The sequence below is a fragment of the Hippoglossus stenolepis genome, chromosome 12 (genome assembly GCF_022539355.2).
Source record: "Hippoglossus stenolepis isolate QCI-W04-F060 chromosome 12, HSTE1.2, whole genome shotgun sequence".
Taxonomy (NCBI): domain Eukaryota; kingdom Metazoa; phylum Chordata; class Actinopteri; order Pleuronectiformes; family Pleuronectidae; genus Hippoglossus; species Hippoglossus stenolepis.
The window spans coordinates 3,915,986-3,935,921 of record NC_061494.1 but is presented as its reverse complement, the minus strand read 5'-3'; the positions used below and the strand labels follow the sequence as shown (position 1 = coordinate 3,935,921).

The 19,936-nt window shown below is 40.1% G+C and overlaps 1 protein-coding gene across 8 annotated transcripts in view; it reads left to right on the top strand.

The window, feature by feature from the left end:
• Positions 1 to 2,072: 2,072 nt before the first annotated feature.
• Positions 2,073 to 19,936, top strand: part of smap1 (small ArfGAP 1) — a 98,878-nt gene continuing 81,014 nt past the window's right edge. For 4 of the 8 annotated variants that reach the window (XM_035173338.2, XM_035173331.2, XM_035173334.2 and 1 more), the window contains exons 1-3: positions 2,074 to 2,384; positions 16,763 to 16,896; positions 18,262 to 18,347. In XM_035173338.2, coding sequence (XP_035029229.2) covers positions 2,267 to 2,384; positions 16,763 to 16,896; positions 18,262 to 18,347 — 338 coding nt within the window. In that variant the 5' untranslated portion in view covers positions 2,074 to 2,266. Of the gene's footprint in view, positions 2,385 to 16,762; positions 16,897 to 18,261; positions 18,348 to 19,936 lie in introns of all 8 variants that reach the window. The other 4 variants (XM_035173326.2, XM_035173329.2, XM_035173325.2 and 1 more) reach the window with 2 other exon arrangements.

The following is a 19,936-nucleotide window of genomic DNA, read 5'->3' as shown; positions in this document are numbered from 1 at the left end:
CCCTTTAATGGCCTTTCTAGAGCCAGGCTCATTTCACATGAATCATTGATGCAATGAATCATTGATACATATACATACAATCATATTTCTGGGTTGATAAGGCCACTGGTACTGACAATATTAATCAGAGATTACTTGGGGTGACATTTCTGACTGTCACAATTTCTGTCAGTGCTTTAATTCACTTTACCTCATCCGGCAACTCACTCTGTTTTGTTGTTACTACTACTATTCTCATTAATCATCATCATTATCAATTAAATTCATATAGCAAAATACAAAATCTCAAGGCACTTCAAATAGTAAGGTCAAGATCTTACAATTTTATAGCAAAACCCATCAGTTCCCACAACGAGCGAACTCTCATATAACAGGAAGGAACCTCTAGAACCAGACTCAATGTGCAAGAGAGAGAGAGAGAGAGAGAGAGAGAGAGAGAGAGAGAGAGAGAGAGAGAGAGAGAGAGAGAGAGAGAGAGAGAGAGAGAGAGAGAATAACGGGAACTGTTGCCTTGAAGCTCTGTCAGACTGGTGGTTATAATTACAATAATAATTCTAGATTTCATTATGATGTGATGCATCAGTATTATCATGATCATCCAATAGAGTTATAAAAGCAGAATTTAATTGATTTATGTTATGGGTTCAAGAAATATTCAGACATGCTCAGACAGCAGTGGGCAGTTCATAAATGTGTCAAGTTACACAGGCTAGAAATACTGTATATTGATACAAATATTTGATCAATCTGCAGATGCACACAATAGATAGGAAAAGGAGCATAAACAGTTAATGTAACAATCAACATGTGGTTGTTGTTCTCTTTTCTTGATGCAGTTTGCCTGTTTGATGAAGCTAATCCTCCAGATGCTTTATTTAGAATAATACTATCGATAGATGATTTTACAGATGTGCCTGCAGTTGAAGCAGAAGTGATTTTGTCTCTGTGGTCCTCTGCCAGTTCTCTCATCTTGCTTTGAAACTCACACATCAGAGTGCTGTTTGTAATTCTGAGTATGTGCTGATTGAGTGCTTTTCCATGAGGTATCAGTGCCCTTGGCATCTTCATTTTGTATACATTTATTTGATCTACGGTATAAATACCCACGGAGGAGGGAAGCTGAGACTGTGTAGTGAGAGGGTGGGACCGAAGCCGCTCCACCATCTGTGACACTTTGCCCTCTGATGCTTAGCAGGTGGAAGGAGATTATGTTTCAGTGGGTGCTGTGGGTGGAGTCAAGTGTTCTGGACACAGGGCCTGGAGAGTTCAGTGTCACAGGTGGAGACCTCATACACCTGCTGCAGGCGAAAGATGCCACACAGAGGCTGTGTGAGGAGGAGCCTCCACCACCGCTGTCTGATCTGGTGTCAAAGAGCGTCTTGTCTTGTTGAGTGACTTCAGACTCTGTGATAGAAACACACAAAAACACTGATCAGTTCATTAAGACTTAACACTTTCAAACTAAGAAGCGCTGCCTCTTAAAGCTTCAAAAATACTGCTCTTTTTGATGCTGATATTGAATGAAATCATAATTTTCGAGAGATAGCAGTTCAGTTAATGACTTCTTCCCCAGAGTCCTTGTGATTTGTCGTTGCAGATCAGGATTGTGGATATCCACATCGTGAGTCGTTGATTGTGGTCGCAGCTGATCGTGGATTATGATAACAACTAGATTGTTAACAATGTGCCTACCTCCATATAGTTATATTATTACTGGCCATACCTCTATCAGTACAATTGTCATCACTGCTCTGCCCTCCATGCCCCCTCACTCCTGTCATCTCTGTCAGACATTTTCTTTCTTTGCTTTAAACATTGATACACCTCTCCATTTCTGTTAGACACTGTCTTCTCTCGTGCATGTTTTAAATATTATTATCTTGTTAATGTGCTTGGTTAGACCTACATGCAACATCTATTGCACTTCTGTCCGTCCTGGGAGAGGAGTCCCTCACTTGTGACTCTCTCTGAGGTTTCTGCATTTTGTCTCCTATTCAAATATTTTTTTGGGGGTCGTTTCTCGTCACTCTAGTTGTGGGTCAGGTGAATTTGATTGTGATCCGTGTGCATGTGTAAATTCCTACAGTCGTGAAGGCAGCAGGATGCTGCTGATGGACCCATGTTAGCTTGCTGCAGGTTTGGGGCTGAACTGGATCCGGACGCCACAGAGCGGATGTCTCAGCGTCTCTAACGCAGCTCGGGTCTCTGCTGTGGTGTTGAATCCTCGTCTCCACACAAACAGGACTCACCTACGAACTGTGGAGACATGACGACGCGGTCAGAGCGAGAAAAAGCTCAGAAACTCAACGAGCAGCATCAGGCCATCCTGTCGGCACTGCTCAGAGAGGATGACAACAAGTTCTGCGCAGACTGTCAGGCTAAAGGTAAAGATGCGTGTTTGTCTTTCTAACGGGAGCGCGGATGAGAGGGATGGAGGAGGGAACTTGGCTAATGGCTGAAGAGCTACAGCTAGCCGCTTATAACAGCGTTATTCGGATGGGAGTCACTTTTCTGTGCAGCTCTGCCCACATCCCCCTCAGCCCAGTTGTTCCACAGCCTAGTGCGTGATTCCCATTCACATGATGGTTTTAACAACGTGTCATTATTCTGCTCGATGCAAACATATGACAAGTGTGCGCTCGTCCAGTCAGAAATATCATGAGAATGTATAACATTGAGCGACATTTGTGTAAGCAGCGACAAACATGTACCACTTCCGTTCAGCGCTTTCAAAATAAACGTCTTTGAGCGTGTGTAATGTTTTGACAATAATAATAGAGCGCAAAAAGAAAAACTATTTGAGGAAATATCGGGACAGATCAGCCACTATGGCAGATAATTTTAATCGTTTTTACTGATAAAATGTTAATTTTTTTGAACAAATGTATTAAAAGGTTTATTATATCGATATTATAAGATGAAAGTATTTGATATTTTCTCATTCAAGGACCTCCCTACAAGATAATTTTGAAAAATTGGATATAGCCTATTTTTTACAATTCTACTTCTATTATCAACACAAGAGAAATGTCTTAGAAGATTGTAGACATGCATTAACAAATATTTTCACCATGTAAACACCAGATATTATGATCATTTTAGGGGATTCATCTAGAAACTTACACTGGCAGTGAGGGTCCTCTTTTGAAATGTGATGGCTTCTAGTTCCGGTCTCGTAGTGGATGGCCGTGTCCAGCTTGACAGTATCGATGTCATGTCCTTGACTGGATTATTTATGAGCGGAAAACGTACGTGTCCTGTGAAGGCAATATTAAATGAGAGCTGAACTTTACTGTGGTCACTGGATCACAAACACATCACTTATACTGTTGCACCTGCAGCCAACGCCTCACATCTGCCCTCGTGTGGAGCAGCCGCCCACCAGACTCCATTCATAAATGTGAAAAGTTTAATTTCCCCTTGCACAGAGTCTTAATTACAGCTTGTTATAATAGAGCTCGTAACACTCAAGGTAGCAATCCTTAATTCGGCATATGTTATGTAAAACACAACATTACTGTTGTACAATAAGATGCACATTTAAAATGTGCACACCTTTTCAATAAATGCCAGAATTAATCGAGGAGAGCTTTATTAATAAAATTATATTAAGCACAATTGATGCAGCAAATTGCCACGGGATCGGTATTGTTGGTAAACGTGCAAATCAAAGCTTGTGTTTGTGGATGAGTATGGAATTCCCCGACTTTTGCATGGAGTTTGAACGTGTCAGGTACCTATGAATGAGATAAGACGCCTTTTGCGTCATCACTCTGCCTCCATCTGACAAGTGTAGTGTGTAGTACAGGAGCTCCCTCACACAGGGAAGCTGCTTGGATCAGTCACTTCCGGATGCTCAGGCTCCTTCTCTCAGTAAATATGTGCATCTAAATACACATCATGATTCTATCCTGTGAACGTAAACCTAGATTATCTAGTTTTTTTTTGCACTACATCCACAGTAACCAATGTATCAGAGGAAGTACATTTTTTATCATAGTTAAGTCTTTATTAATAATAATGCTCAAATTATAAATATTAGTACAAAGTCCCCTCACTATTGCTTTTTACTTATTCTTCAATTGACCTAACTCACTAGACTGAGTTTGCTCAGATTTCATGGAGAAACTAACATTTATTGTTTTTGTTTGCTGAAGAATACATGACTGCTCTGTAAATCACTTTATGTGTAATCTCCTTTGAAAAAAGAAAATCTGTCTCTGTTTAGTGGTTGAATTTGTGAGGTACATCTTTGCATTGCAATTTTAAAACCACACGTCACCTCTGGTAGACATCATTCGGCTTTGGCAGCTAACGTGACCTATTCTAATGAGAGACAGCAGCTAGAAGCAGAGACCATACACGAAGTTACCTTCACAGGTGAAGAGAAAGGATCTGTGTTAGTCCAACACACACTGCAGTACACTGGATATTTGCCAGATGTGCTACGTCAATGCAGTGACTCATATTACAGCTGCAGTGTGAACAGGCAGAGCTTCACTCCTGAGAAACTGCCCATACAGGATTTATTGATTAGCCACGCAGGATAATGAAAAGAGACTCTGGTGTGACACCTTGTCTTCCACAGATCACCATTTCACAAACTGGTCTCTGACCTGACAAACTGGTGTGACAAACCCTGTGATAATCATCACTCATTACTTCTTAGAGATGCAGTATTCATAAACAACCTTTTTTATGTTGATCAGTCATTTAGGGTCGTTTTTCTGGCCCCTGCCTGTTTGCACATCTCACTGACGATATAGTCAGGAATCTATAGTGAACTGGTAATATGCAGACGGAGACCTTACTTTAATTCAGCCAATCAAATCTTGCATGAGTCAGTGAGGTCAGTGTTCTGTCATAGGCTGAGCAGATGGTCTCACTGAGCTGGAATACACAGCACAAGAGCTTAAAACTCTTCACAGCAGCTCACCTTCCCTTTCCTGCTGAATCCTCCCTCTTCTCTACATATATGAACACCCACCTTGTCCTGCATCTTAGCCTAACAATCGACCAGACAATCATTCACTGGGCTAAGGGCAGTGCTAACATTTGTTTACAGATAACTAATCAGCTGTTACCTGCAACATATTGATCATTATGTTAAAGTCCCTGCAGATGCCACTTGGGTTTGGTTTGAGCTCCGTATGTTTCGTTCACATCATATTGTTTAAACTGTCTGAGTGACTGAGTCTGAAAACCATTTACCACAGCCTTGGACATTTTTTTCTGGTATCTTAATATATGTCAAATTTTCTCTTTTGTACTAATATAAAATATATGATAATAATAATATAATATCATAATATGTAATGTGGATTGTGTATTTTATGTTTTTGATATATTTGTGTGTTTTTGTGTGTTTATGTTGACTAGAGAACATACAATCTCCACACAGGTACACACTGTTTGTATCTGAAATACACAGATAGCAAATTCAAGGCATATCCAGTGTGACAACAAGGTTAGCACTCATGCTATCCACCTAGGAATAATGTGTGAACACTCCCAAGTGTGCATGAACGCTGCATTACTCTTTAATACCACTAACAACATGCTGTCTGCCTAGGAACTCTACATTGCAAGTTTGCTCACTTTCTCCTGCTGGTGTTTTATGCTGCAGCTTCATGCTGCTGTCACTCAAACACACTCTGGTTGGCAGAGGAGAAAACGTGGAATTCTTGAGCCGTAGTTAGTTTTTTTATCACAATCTTCTGCAACTTATAGTTCAATGCCTGTATTTATTGATCAGTTATTATTTATTTATCTATTGTCCAAGTGTCTACCAATAAATGTGTTGAATTAGCTGTATGTTTAAATGGAGCATAAATGTCCAGTGTTTGAATTGGCTGCAGTTCAACAGAAACCTGGCTTTCCTTTGTTGCTGGGATCAGGTTGATGTGACATGATGCAATGATATGCATGTGAATCAATATGAGTTTCACAATTGAAATGGTCATTTGATAATGAAAGCCTGATTCAATAATATGGTAAGTGAACGGCTGTGTTTGTTGTTCGGCTCGAACAACGTTGTGCTGCACGAGAATGAGTCATTTGAGATGGTTAATAGCACTTGTGGAGCAGAGCTCCTGTATATTATTGTGTGTATGTGTATGTGTGTTTACTGCTGAATGTAGTTAATTACCTAGTTAATAATGCGTGGACTGCTTATCATTAGTTGTTCTATAGCCGTGTTCAGACCTGGTATTAACATCTATCCTGAGTGATCTGATTACAAGTCTTCAGCTCTAAGTTCAGGTCTGAATGCAACCAAATGCATCCTGAGATCTGAGCATAGGTGCTGTGGGACACTATGTGGCCACATTCTTTTAGCCGTGGGAACACAAATGCGTCCGGGGCCACGTAGAACTGACGTCCTCTCGCCAATATGTTCAGACGTTATTGCTATTACAACATTGCAACATATTAAGTTTTCTATTTTTCACATGTGGAAACACATTTTAATGCCAAGTGTGAATTGAAAAACTCAGAGCTGTCCACTTGTGATCACCCTGGACAAATATTCATGTAAATGTCGGAACAGGGCCTGTGACTTATTTTATCTTGGTCGTCAGGCCTGCATTTCCCTTTTCTTTCTCTGTCCCCCTTCTGGTTTCTGCTTTGGCTACATAGTGTCAACACTTTGAACATCCTACAGAAATTTCTGTGCCAAGATATGTAGAAGATATAGGTCTTTGTTCAAGTAAAGACAGCAAAATTCAACATAGCAGGTTTAAGATTTTAAACGGATTCACAAAATAAAAGATCTTTCTGACTGAGCACTATTCCGGTTGTCAATGAACACAGAATGAGGAAGGAAATGTTTTATAATGTTTATGTTATGTTTTATTAATTGCATAATTTTCTTACGGCGCATGATGTAGCAGGTGTTAAGGGAAAGTTATATACAGCCTTGATGGATGAACTGGTCACGTTTAGCTTAACAAATAATTCCAGCTAACATGCTAACAAATCGAGATTGCATTTCAGTAAAGAAACTTAAAAAATTTAATCAAATGCAGGATTAATCAAAGTTTGAACAAAGTAGTAGGGAGCTGATGTATGCAGCATTTAAGCCACAACAGTTGTAAATCTCTTATTGATCATATTTCATGACATGATGAGTCAAAGTTAAAGGTTCAGTGTGTAGAATTTAGTGACATCTAGTGGTGAAGTTGCATGTTGCAGCTGAATACCCCTCACCTCACCTCCCCTTCCAAAGATGAAAGAGAACCTCTGGTAGCCTTCAGTTGTCATAAGAACTCAAAAGGTGTTTAGTTTGTCCAGTCTGGGCTACTGTAAAAAAAATGGCGGCCTCCAGAGACCCCCCCCTGATGTAAATATAAAGTATTTAAATATAAAGGGGCCATTCTAGGATAAAGAAAACAATAATTCATACAATTTAGGTGATTACACGGTAGTGAAAACATCACTTGGAATATTTTATATTCAATTTCTGCCAATAGATCCCTTTCACCTAAATCTTACACACTGCACCTTTAAGTCTAAGGCTGATTTATTTCCAATTCAGCGTGTGACTCGGTAACTCATTTTCCCACAGAGATGAATATTTCATCCCATCTCCTTCCTGTCACTGTTGATTCTTTATTCAGACTATAGATGATCTCAGCTGTTCATCATGTCATTTACCTGTTTGTCTCTGATGAGCTACATTTAAGTCGGATCTGCTGCTCCATCAGTCAGTGACAGTGCAGCCGGAGGCCTGTTTACTTATGTTAGTCATAAAGCAGCAGCATCCAGCCATTGGCTATGAGTCATGTTGACGGTGTCACAGCTATTTTTATACAAATGATAGATGGATATCTGTGAAAATGCTCAAAAGACAAATGTCTGAAGGTTAGAATCAGCTCATGTGTTTTTTCTTGTGTTGAATAAGTTTAACACATAAGACCTAGTTAACTTGAGTTGTATTTAGACATGAACAAACCAATCGTCGCAATTCATGCCTGAAAACGTCTTCGCCTTCCAGACACAAAGAACGCAGCAGGAGATTCTCTGCTTAGACGCGTTCACAACAACAAAGAAATCTCCAGAGCCTTCAGGTGAGGGGTGTTGCAACAGGACGTAACGCTTAGATTCTGCTGTGGAAATCACTTTTTGTATCTCCAAAAGTTCTCTTGACATCTTCATTGATGTCTACTACATGTATGGCACTGCTTTTTGTATTCTTTTTGTTTTTTGAAGTTTTGCATCAAAAAACAAACCTCATCAGCAGTCAATCCTGCGGAGGATCTCCTGCTGTGTTCTCACATGAGCTCATTTGGACATTCTCAGGAGTAATTATTAGAGGGTTGCCAGGAGAATCTCTGCAGAAAGTCTGGAGTCCCTCAGAGTTCAGTGTCTTTGGTTTAGTGAAAAAATTACAGTCTTACAAAAAATGTAAAAGAATATCAATTGCTTTTATTTCTTTGTGTATTTTCACATTGAAAGTGACAATCACAAAGTCAGTTTCAAGTGCAAGTGGTGATAGAATAGTTAACTCACAAATCTCAGATGTATCTCTTATTAAGGCTGTTTGTTTATTGTCAGTTAATAATTATTTATTTAGAATTACAGTGCTACTTAGGTCAACTCTAATAGTTTTGTAAAAATCATACCAAAGCAGTAGAAACTGAACGATTTGTGAGATGATTACTTATTTACTCATACAAACATATTGATGTAGATGGCTGAATACACAGATGTACACATCACAGTATACATCGTGTATATCGCAGGTCAAAATTCCCTAAAGTTGACCTTCATGTGAAGCTGTGCTACGATTTGCCTCGCCACAGGAAGAGAAGGTTTTATTAGCCCGTCGCTCACAAAGATTGGAAGTGAACAGGAGCGTAAAGTTCGTCACTCATACATTTGCGTATGTGTGACAGAGTATTATTTGTCCCTTCACAACAAACGCAAAGCTAATATTTCACCCAATGACAGTACAAAGATGAATTTTGAATGTTGCCTGGTGCGAATGATGTGATGCGAAGCTCTGAAATTGCTGGTGTTCAAATATTATGAACAAAAATTCAGGTGAAACAATATTTTGAAAACCAATTGGTGTTGAGAATAAATCTCGCCGGAGACAGATCCGGCACTAACCCGAGATAGCAGCTCATCAAACTGGCCGCTGGTCAGCCTCAGGTAGCATCGGGAACTTGCTCGCAGTTTCCAACCCCAAGAGCTACATTGAGAGCAGTGAATCATTAATTGATCAAATTTGCAATTTGAAAGGAAGGATGCAATTTTCTAATCCAGCCACAATTTTAATATAATCTTGATAATAATAGTAATAATGGTAACAAGAATAATCAAGTGTTATTGAGACTCTGAACACAAACACAGATGTTTACAAGACCTCTAGTGAGGTTGAACCCGCTCCACCTCACTATGTGGCTTGCGTTTCAATTAATTTGAAATTGATTAGATGTCAGTACGAATTTGTTCCAATTTGACTTTTCAAAAAAGCAACAGCCTTGGCATGCCCCGCTCTGCACCGAGAAGTCTGATCAGGTAACATGAGTGTGTGTGGATGAGGGCTGTACGGGTGTTTGATGAGCTGCAGGAAATGGTAGGTTTAGTCGACTGTTGACAGACGTCGCTGGTGCATTTTATTCACCTGTAGATAATTAATGTTAAGTCTGGGTCTCCACAGTTTTCTGGTTAAACTGCTCTCTGCTCCCAGGATCTTTCTCACTTATGCATGGTTAATTAAAGAAGATCTCTCCGTTCTGTGGAAATATGATGGTGATGTTTCTCAGCGACATTACAGATCTGCCAGTAGTTTCACTGTGTCATCAGTCTTATATTTCTTTATCATTGTTAGATACGTCCTACCAGCAAGTCAACACTCTCTTCATAGCAAAGTGGAAGACATAGGTAGATGTTACCGATAAATATCATCACACATCAACTTAATACTGTAGATCTTCTGTATATCTTCTATATATTATGTTTTTAAGTTGTCACCTTATGAACACACTTTTGTGGCATTCTACCCACTCCAAGATCATACTTAAAGGGATAGTTCACTGAAAAATGAAAATTCACTCATTATCTACTCACCACTATGCAGATGGAGGGGTGGGTGAAGTGTTTGAGTCCACAAAACACCTTTGGAGTTTCTGGGGTAAACAGCATTGCAGCCAAATCCAATTCAATTGAAATAAATGGTGACTGATTCTTGAAATGTAAAAAAACAACAGAAAAAATTGTAAAATTGCTCCTGTGGTGTCATCTAAGTGTCCGTAAGCCCCGGCATTCAAATTCAACTCAAAACATTGAATTTACACAATGTTTTTAGCCTAAATGTCTGCTGTGATCCATGTGTGATCGCGGCTCCAGAGGAGGAACTTATTATTAAGCACAAAACAGCAGCTTCAAAATGAGTTTGATGGTTCAATGACTTGAAATAGGGAGAATGGAGATGCTTTCATTCCCACCTCCTCACCACTCTGGTTTTATGTGTAACTTTGGTGAGCAGGTGTTTTCCCCTGTGAGACGTGTGTAAGGATGAACTGTAGATACAGCTCCTCTGGTACAGGAAGCCAAGGATCATGGGTAAAATCCACTGTTCAGGTGTGTTCCAGTTCAGTGAGTGGGACTTCACAGTCCACTCAACACAAGCTTACTTTTTTCTTTTTGAGAAACACTTCATCGCTCAAACACAGAGCCCAACAGAATTAATCACCACGTGTGGCTGCAGAGGGCGCTATTGCTCAGTAAAAGTTACATAGTGTAGCTTTAAGTAACACATTTTTTTTAATGGACAATCAGAGATAATATGGGTTACAACGTTTTTAGCTAAGAAAACAGTTCCCCTTGTTTCACTGCAATGATAAAAACGGCTTGGCTTTTCAGACGTGAACATGTGTACAGTCAGTGGACCTTGTGAAGTTGTCTCCCTCAGAGTAGGAACATGGCTGTCTCCTCTGGATTCACTGCAAACACACCAGAGTCTCTGTGTGTTAGCCCTTATTGATTTTTTCAAGCAAGCATTCACTCCATGGCCAGTGTCTACTGGGCTGTGATTTGATTGATCAGTTGGTTTTAGGGTTTGGCATGACCAAACATTATGTGTCCTTTAGCTCCACACTGCCTGCTGCTGTCAGTATGCCTGGGTGGGGCTGGCCGGCTCTGACCACTGCAGTGTGGTGACTCACCTTAGTCCCAACTGTAATTCCACACTCGTCTCCTGTCTACACACACTGCCCGACATTTTCTGTGTGTGTGTGTGTGTGTGGTGAGAGAGAGAGAGAGAGAAATTGAGTCCTTATCGATTCCAATTCTACTCTACTGTCCTCCCTGGCATCTCAGTCCATCCACTACTAAGAGTCCAGACTATAATTTTCACCTCTGGTTTAAACACAGACCTTTCAACAATTTGACTCCAACTCTTCACACACACACACACACACACACACACACACACACACACACACACACACACACACACACACACACACACACACACACACACACACACACACAGTATGTCAGTGCTATGATTTGTGGCAGGGGGTGCTTTGTGCTGGCACATGCCCTCCTCTGTGCTGGCACAGCAGATCTTGGCCTGCAGGCCACTCAGAGCTTTGACAACCTGTCCTTGGTCTTGGTGCCTCTCTGCTGTCACGCACATGAAAGACTGGCCCCAGCACACACACACATGCACGTACACACAATAACGCTGGGGTGGACCAAAAGTTTGCACACACACCTTTTACAGATTTGAAAGGTGTGAAGGACAGGTTAGTTTTGCAGAGGACAGTTAGCACAGCGAGAAGCTTCAGTTTACTGTCACATAAACCGTTTTTTATTCCAACTGTTAAGTGAATTTTATGGAAATCTTTGTCATTTATCGTTTAAAACATGTGCAGTTTCAGGGTTGGTACTAATGTTTATTGAAATCCTTGATAAATTAGTCAGTTGTTATCACCTCGATGAACACAACACAAAGAAATGCATAGCCATATTTCAAGCTTGAGAAGCTAGAACAGAGCTACAGCATTTCTGCCACAGTTAATTGATTAACAGACTATTTTCTACCTTCACTGCCTCGTTTGTGTCACTTCACTTCAAACCCATTCATTCCTGTTGCATAAATGTAAGTGTAAAGTAATAATGATAACTTGACTGCATTTAGTCACTCCAAGTGCTTTACACTAAGAGTCACATTCACCCATTCAAACAGACATTCAAACTATTGAATACAGCACTACACTTCATTGTGTATACACACACATGCGCACACTCATGTTTGTGCAGCTATTCCTATTAGGATTTTATTAGGATCCTTATTACTCCTCATTAGGAGCATTATTAGGATTTTGCATTGACATCCATTCACTGTGACAGCCTAAACACAACCTTATCCCTAACCTGAACCATGACCAATTCATACCCAACACTAACCAGGACCCCAGAAAAGACATTCTGTCTCATCGGGACTGTGCTTTGGTCCCCATGTGGACTGCTGGTCCTGACAAGGTCAATATTTATGGTAGAAAAGGTCCTGAAGAGGTAACATAAACGACTACACACACACACAGCTGCGGATATATACACATTTGGTGCTCTTTTGAGTGCAATTTAATGAGGGATTGTATCTAAATAAACTAAAATGTTGAGGGAGCAGCACAACAGTGTGTTTATAGTTTTTGGACAACACTATAAACATGCTTGAACAGAGTCTGGATACACAGACAGTGTCGTTAATGGGATCATTTCATCGGTGGTTGGGATCTTTTGATGCAATTTATATGATAATAAAAAATAAAATAATAATCTCTTAATTTATACTCGGTGAATCTCCTACACTACCCTCTTTCACCAGCAGATGGAATCCTATCTTCACTTTATCAGTTCAGCTATTGTTTCTGCTGTGTGTGTGTGTGTGTGTGTGTGTGTGTGTGTGAGAGTGAGACATTAAAATGCTAAACAGAACAAAAGACTCTAAATCTTCTCTGCAGGTTGAATCATTTATCTAATAATGAAACAAGCTACTTGTGGAAAGTAGACTTGTTCTCCCCCTGTGTCTGTCTCAGTCTGTATTACCTGTGATAATGTTTCTTATCCTCCTCCTCCTCCTCCTCACTGCTCACACTGAATCACACTGATGGACCAGCAGGGAGCAACACAGCTCTTCTTTATTTCCTCCTCAGTGTCCTGCCGTCACTCTTCTCCAGTCGCTGCTGTAGAATCTTGGCAGCCTTCGAATGATTTAGTAAGAAGGCATTTTTTTAAATTAGGAAATGGATGTTGTTAACCTTCTGTAAAGGAGAATTCCGCTGAATTTCAGCAGGGTTGGTTTATTTTATTTTCTTGACTGTGGCACCACTCAGCTGTAACATTTCATATTCCTATAAGTCCAATGGAAAATAATTTAATTGGTTTCATAAAGCCAAATTATAACTTTAAGATGTTTTACAAGAAGACGTTAAGACGAAGTTGTACTTTCTTATAGAAATTTATGAAAACCTTATGAAAAACCATAATGAAAAAAATGATTCAAATAAAAGAAGCTAGAATCATGGTTGTGACAGTAGCCCACATGGATTTCTGGCTGCTGTGGTCCAGAGCAGATAAAGGCTGCAGTGTTATTGGTCCCAGAGGATTTTGAATGAGTCAAGTCAGATGGTTTATATCCCCAGAGTTTGCCGCTTTCAGCCTAAAAGCTTAAAAAGTTTGTGTCTTCACTCTGGCCACAGATATTTGTTCCAACTAATAAACAATAATCTAATGAGTTTGCAGGAATCACGTCAGTAAGTTCAGATGGTCCTCATTTGTTTTACATACGTGTTAGTTGCCTCAAAGTGTTTTTATACCAATTGTCCGTCGGCATGTGCCATGCAGAATTTACCACCAGATCTCCCAGATTGATCTGTACGGAGGAGTGGAACACCTCACCTCACATCTCTGGTCACCTCCCCATGGTGTGCCACCACCATCGCATCTCATCAAACACAAAGGCACATACATGCACCTCAGTCGTCGTCCTGACTGTCCTCAGGTTGACAGTTGGGGCTTTAATTTCATGCTCGGCTAGCTGCCCCCCCACAATCCCCCCGCTCCCAGTTGGAAGGTTCCGCTGTCAGTCACCAAGGCTTCAGGGTGTGTGTGTCTGTGTGTCTCTCAGCTGAGATGACTCTGTTTGTTTCTCTCAGTCTGTGTGAGTTTGCCTGAATAGATATAGGTGAATATTTATGCACATTTATTAAGCTGTGTTTGTGATATTGTCTTCATGTTATGAAGGTCTTCATTTATTGCTGTGTGTGTGTGTGTCTTTATGCATCAGTTTGTTTATACATTGATGTGTGTGCTCAGGCGTAGGCGCTTTTTTATAGCGCTCTGCAGAATGTGCTCAAATTTACCTTCATGAAAGTGCTTGAAATTGTGAAAAAGTGTGTGTGTGTGTGCATGTGTGTGTGTGTACTTGAGAGAGAGAGAGAGAATGCAAACACATGCACCAGTGCCAATTTGTAGACTGCTGACCTGATTAACCTCAAATGAGCGGTTCTCTCTCTGTCACTCTTTTCACATCAGCTATTTACATCACTCAAAAAAAGCATTTAAGTCAAGTTTAGATGAAAAATGTGTGCTGCACAAGCAAGTAGCAATATTACGATTTTAAATAGAATTGGCCGACCTAGGGATTCAAAAGGTTCAGCTGTTCTTTGGACCTTAAAGGAACAGTTTGCCGAATTTAAATTCACTCATTATCTACTCCTACTGCAGATGGAGGGGTGAGGGAAGTGTTTAAGTTTTCAATTTCATTTACTGGGGACCACGTCTTTAAACTTAAAAAAACAACTGAAAAAATACAGAAAATACCTCCATACTGCTCCTGTGGTGTCATCCAAGTGTCTGTAAGCCCCGACATTCATATTCGACTCTAAACATCGTCATTTACACCTTGTTTTTATGTAAAGCATTATACTTGATGACGTGTAAAAATATACATAATCCCAGTTTACATAAAGTTGGTCAGTAAGATACATGTCACAGTTTTTTTAGTTTTTTTGTTTTCAGATCATTCGGAGTGAAGGCACAGTGAGAGGATATGGTCTCTAGTATGTATTTTGGATTGATAATGTCTTGATAAAACAAGAAACAACCACCCTGTTTACGGGTTTTTATGAGAAAGTATTTGGAATTCCACAGCAGAGATCTACCTCTGTTAATCAGTTAAATCTGTACAGGGAAGCCGAACACTTGAACATTTACACACATTTGCATAAACCTTCTGACATCTGGCTGCCGCCAAGACAGTGGACCATTTAGATTACCAAAGAGGCTGCTGGTCATCATTCACTGACCCTGGTACTCACCAGTATCATCCCAGAGAAAAGTCTGATTGGTTGGTGGGAACACTAAAGCATACTTGAGCATGTGAGACACAGATGAAGGCCAGAGGCTTATGTCTTTCTACAATAGACAACTGTATATTTACAGTGAAGGCCATTTGGAGAGTGCGTTCCTCCGGCCAAGGCTAACACCTTATCTCGCAATGTTAAAGAAGGTGAAAAGCTAATTGGTTCTTTCTTGGCCCACGCCCCATCATTCTACAAAGTCTCAATAAAATCAGTTCAGTAGTTTTTGCATAATCCTGCTGACAGACAATCAAACAGTGGTGAAAATACTAGAATGGCACTCAGTAGAGCGCACACCTCTGCTAAGGTCCAACAGTCCCTTTAAATTCAATCAAGCTGCATCAAATTGCACAAACTCATAAATATCAGTCCTTTAAGTATGTCTGTTTTTTTTTATTAAGATCTCTGAATTATTTCTTGAGAAATTCACAAAAATGTCAAATTGTTAAAGAAAGTGGGAAAAAAATCCTAGATCCCCTCCCTTAATTAAATCTGCTCCAAACGTTAATGGGTTCTGCCTTGGCCCATAACCCAGCATTTCAATATAATTGGTTCAGTAGTTCTTGCCTAATCCTGCTAACAAACAGACACACTTGAGGGAAAACATAAGCTTGTAACATCCCAATAGTTGCTGCGGACGGGTCCAGACCGTTAATCGAGCAGCCGGGCTTGAGACTTGGACTCACTAGAACCCAGACACAAAGTATTTGAAAACTGTACTTTGCAACTCAACACTTTAGTGACCTTTGATTTATAAAAGCACACTTTCAAAGGACAATGCTGGGGTTTAGAGGCTCGGAGAGAATAATGGTTGCTCCCTTGCCTTTTCATTTCTTGGCTGAGTGTTAATTCATCACTTCCTGCTGTTCCATCTCATCCTGAATTTAGGACTCTATTTTAACAGTTTCATTGCAGGGTCTAAGCACATGGTGCAAGCACAAGTGCATTTAGGACGTGTCCAAATCCACTTTTTCGAGTCGTTTTTCAACAGGGTTGCACTAAGTCTCTTTATAAAATATCATCAGTGTGTTAGGGGCCAAACATGCAATAAACCAATTAGAGTGCTGTCTCCCCTTCCATTTAAAAGTTGGGTGTGTTTGCACCTTGGCAGATTAATAGAAAAATGTTGGATTTACCAGGTAGTAGAGCTTCTCTGCAGAGGAAATCTTGTGCTTATGCAAGTGAATGTGAGAAGACAATCTGACACTTATATCACACTTTACATCGCCTTGCACTGGATATGAGAGCCCTGAATCCATATAGTCTCAGTTAGTCTAAATGGGCTAGTATTATTTAATTTTATAAAAAAAAATATTTTGATAATACATTTTAAGCAGAACAGCTTTAAAGCAGAATTGTCTCTTTCTTTCTATCCCTCTTCTCAGGACCTCGATGGGCGTCATGGAACCTCGGGGTGTTCATGTGTATCCGCTGTGCCGGAATTCACCGCAACCTGGGCGTCCACATCTCCAGAGTCAAATCTGTCAATCTGGACCAGTGGACATCTGAGCAGATCCAGGTATAAACACACAGATAGATCACATCCACATGGAATGAGAACATATGTGTTTAAAAGAAGAAAGGATTCCACGATGATCCACAGGGTAGCTATGTTCTCTCTACTTCTCAGTGCTGCTGCTCGGTTTTCATTTGTGAATTTAAACCATTCTCTACATAAAGGAGAAGACCACTGATAACAGTGTCTTTGATTTTGTAGTTCTAGGCTGTTAAAATAAAATAAGGCTGGAAAAAATAAAATAAGTATCAAAAGAGGTTACAACAGGAGCTGCTAGCAGCTAATGCTGTATGATTTTACATTGCACTGATTTACATCATCGTTCACATCACCTAAAGCATGATGGGAACCAAGTGTGGAGAAATATATTCGCCGCTAATACAACTGTAGAAAGAAATAGATAAAAGTGAGAGAGTTTCATTTAAAAACAGGTTCATTTAGTTTTACACTGTTTGATGTTGTTTTTGGCGTTGAACATGGACCTTGTATCTGTGACACACAAACGTATTGAAAACATTACAATACCCATACACCCTGTTATATCTTTAACAATGACATGTCTATGTAAGTTAAGACACACACACACACACACACACACACACACACACACACACACACACACACACACACACACACACACACACACACACACACACACACACACACACACACACACACACACACACATACACACACACACACAACCAAATGTGAGATGAGGTGTTTAGTATGCATTCCAGTGTTCTTCCACAGTGGATTTGTGACATGCATATACTCAGTTACACGTGTACACGGGCATAGGGAACATCGAGTACTGTAGTAAATGTATAGGTGCTACAATGACTTACATGCCTCATTGAATGAATTGCACAAAACATTTTCTAGTGTGTGCCAGTGAAACTCACCGGCGCACGCCAGTAATTTATTTAATCATCCAGTCGGCGTGCATGTGTGCAGCAGGATAAAGGTATGCGTGTGTTTCTTCATGGCAGAGCCCGATCCATCAGCGCAGTGTGAGTGGAAAGGGTCTCACTCTGAATGTTAATCACTGTTTTCAATGACTAATTAATTCTGGATGGCTGATTATTCCGACTCCGTCTCCTCTACTTCTCCTATCATCCCCCCATTTATCACCCTCCTCTTAATTTAGCCTTGACACATACGGCCGGTGTGTCTTTCACGCTGAGTGTTTGTGTGTGAGCGAGCGCGCACGGGACTGAGTCAGCGGGGTTAAATTGAGTTAAATGCAAATGTGATGTATGAAAGAACTCGCCGCATGTGACACGTTCTTGAAAGCGTTTTACCAATTACCTCTCCAGCATTACTTTCTTTCTCTCTTTCTTTCCCGCTCTACTTCTCTTCTTGCAGAGTATGGTGGACATGGGCAACTGCAGGGCCAAACAGCTGTATGAGGCCCACCTACCGGAGAGCTTCAGACGGCCGCAAACCGACCAGTATCCTTCGCCTGTGATTGTCTGTTTACTGGCTCCAGCATTTATTCAACTCCCACTTTCATCCTCATAAACATTCACCTCTCCATACATTGCCATAAACTCCCTGTCCTTGAGTATGTGCATATGAACTGCTGATGTCCCTCTACATGCACATAAAAACTGTCACCAGACATTTGTCACTGTCAACATAAATGTTAGTATTGATTTGCATAAAAGGTCCCTTTATCACCATATATGTCACAACATATTTACATACAAATCTAAAAGCAACCTGTTTTATTGTATATTTGCATACAAACTTCCAATGTCACCATAAATTGGCATAAAACACAGTGGTGTCACATACAGATGGGTGTCAAACAAGAATATAGACTGTATATAAAGATGGTCGACATGACAGCTCCCCACAATTAAGGCCAAAGCGTCTCACTTGCCCCCTGGTAGCTCCTCAAAGATGGTTTCTGTCATTTACATAGTTTTTATCACATTGATCTGAGTTCATGTGGTAGTTTTTTTCAGTAACTTTGGTTTTAAATAGTTGATTTTTATGAAAACGGGGTAAAGAATCTTGATTGATAAACACGTGATTGGTCGAGTGCTTGTATCGGTAGGAGCTCAGTACACCGGCTCTATCCCCCGATTGCAGATACGCAGACTCCAGCTCCAAATGAGCAAGATGGCAGTGTTCGCTTCGCTTCCGGGATATTTTGATCTCATTTCTGGAGAGTGGGAGGAAGTGGAGACGCATCGTGCATCTTTATACACTGTCTATGGGACAGCAAGAGCAGACATTAAACCATTTCTTATGAAAGTAATTGTATACACATTTCACTGTATTTATTTGTACAAAGGTTTCTATTTTACTATCCACCGGCATAAAAGCACCACAGATGATAGAGATGTTCAATAAGCTATTAGGTAATTTGTGAAAATTATCATTAAAGTTATAATGATAATAACCATAGTAAATGCTTTTGATACAAAAATATCATGGGATTAATTTATATAAAAATAATGTAGTTGCTCAAAGTTGTTCTTTATCCATCATTATATACAATTGCTGTATCTCATGTAAAAAAAAGAATTATGAAGACTGAAGACTTAACAACAGATTTATGGTAAATCCAGTTTGTTTTTATTGTTGTCAGAACTGAGCGATGTCAACATAAAGGACTGTTTGTCCTTGAAATCTCTGCTGGCTCGGAGGTGCAGGAACAGTTGAGTTATGAGCACTGACAGATACAAGTAAAGAAGAATACTGAAGTTTTACTACAAGACAACAAAAATGCTGCTTTTCTTTTAAGTTGAAAAATTGAGCTAAAAAAATACTAAGTAACGAGGTTATTAATGAGCTGTGATCCAGAAGTAGCTCTATGCTTGTGATGCTGGACACTGATATCCAATACTTGGTGTGTACAGTATCTCAGCACACTGGTGGGCTTAACCCTACACTAGTCTTAACTAGACCCAACTTGAAATCAGATGGATCTTTTTGAGAAGAGAATTTGGAGAAGTCACAGTATCAAATCGGACTCACTCATCGTCAAACTTCCGCTGCACACCCCCCAAGTTCCTCCAGTATATAAATC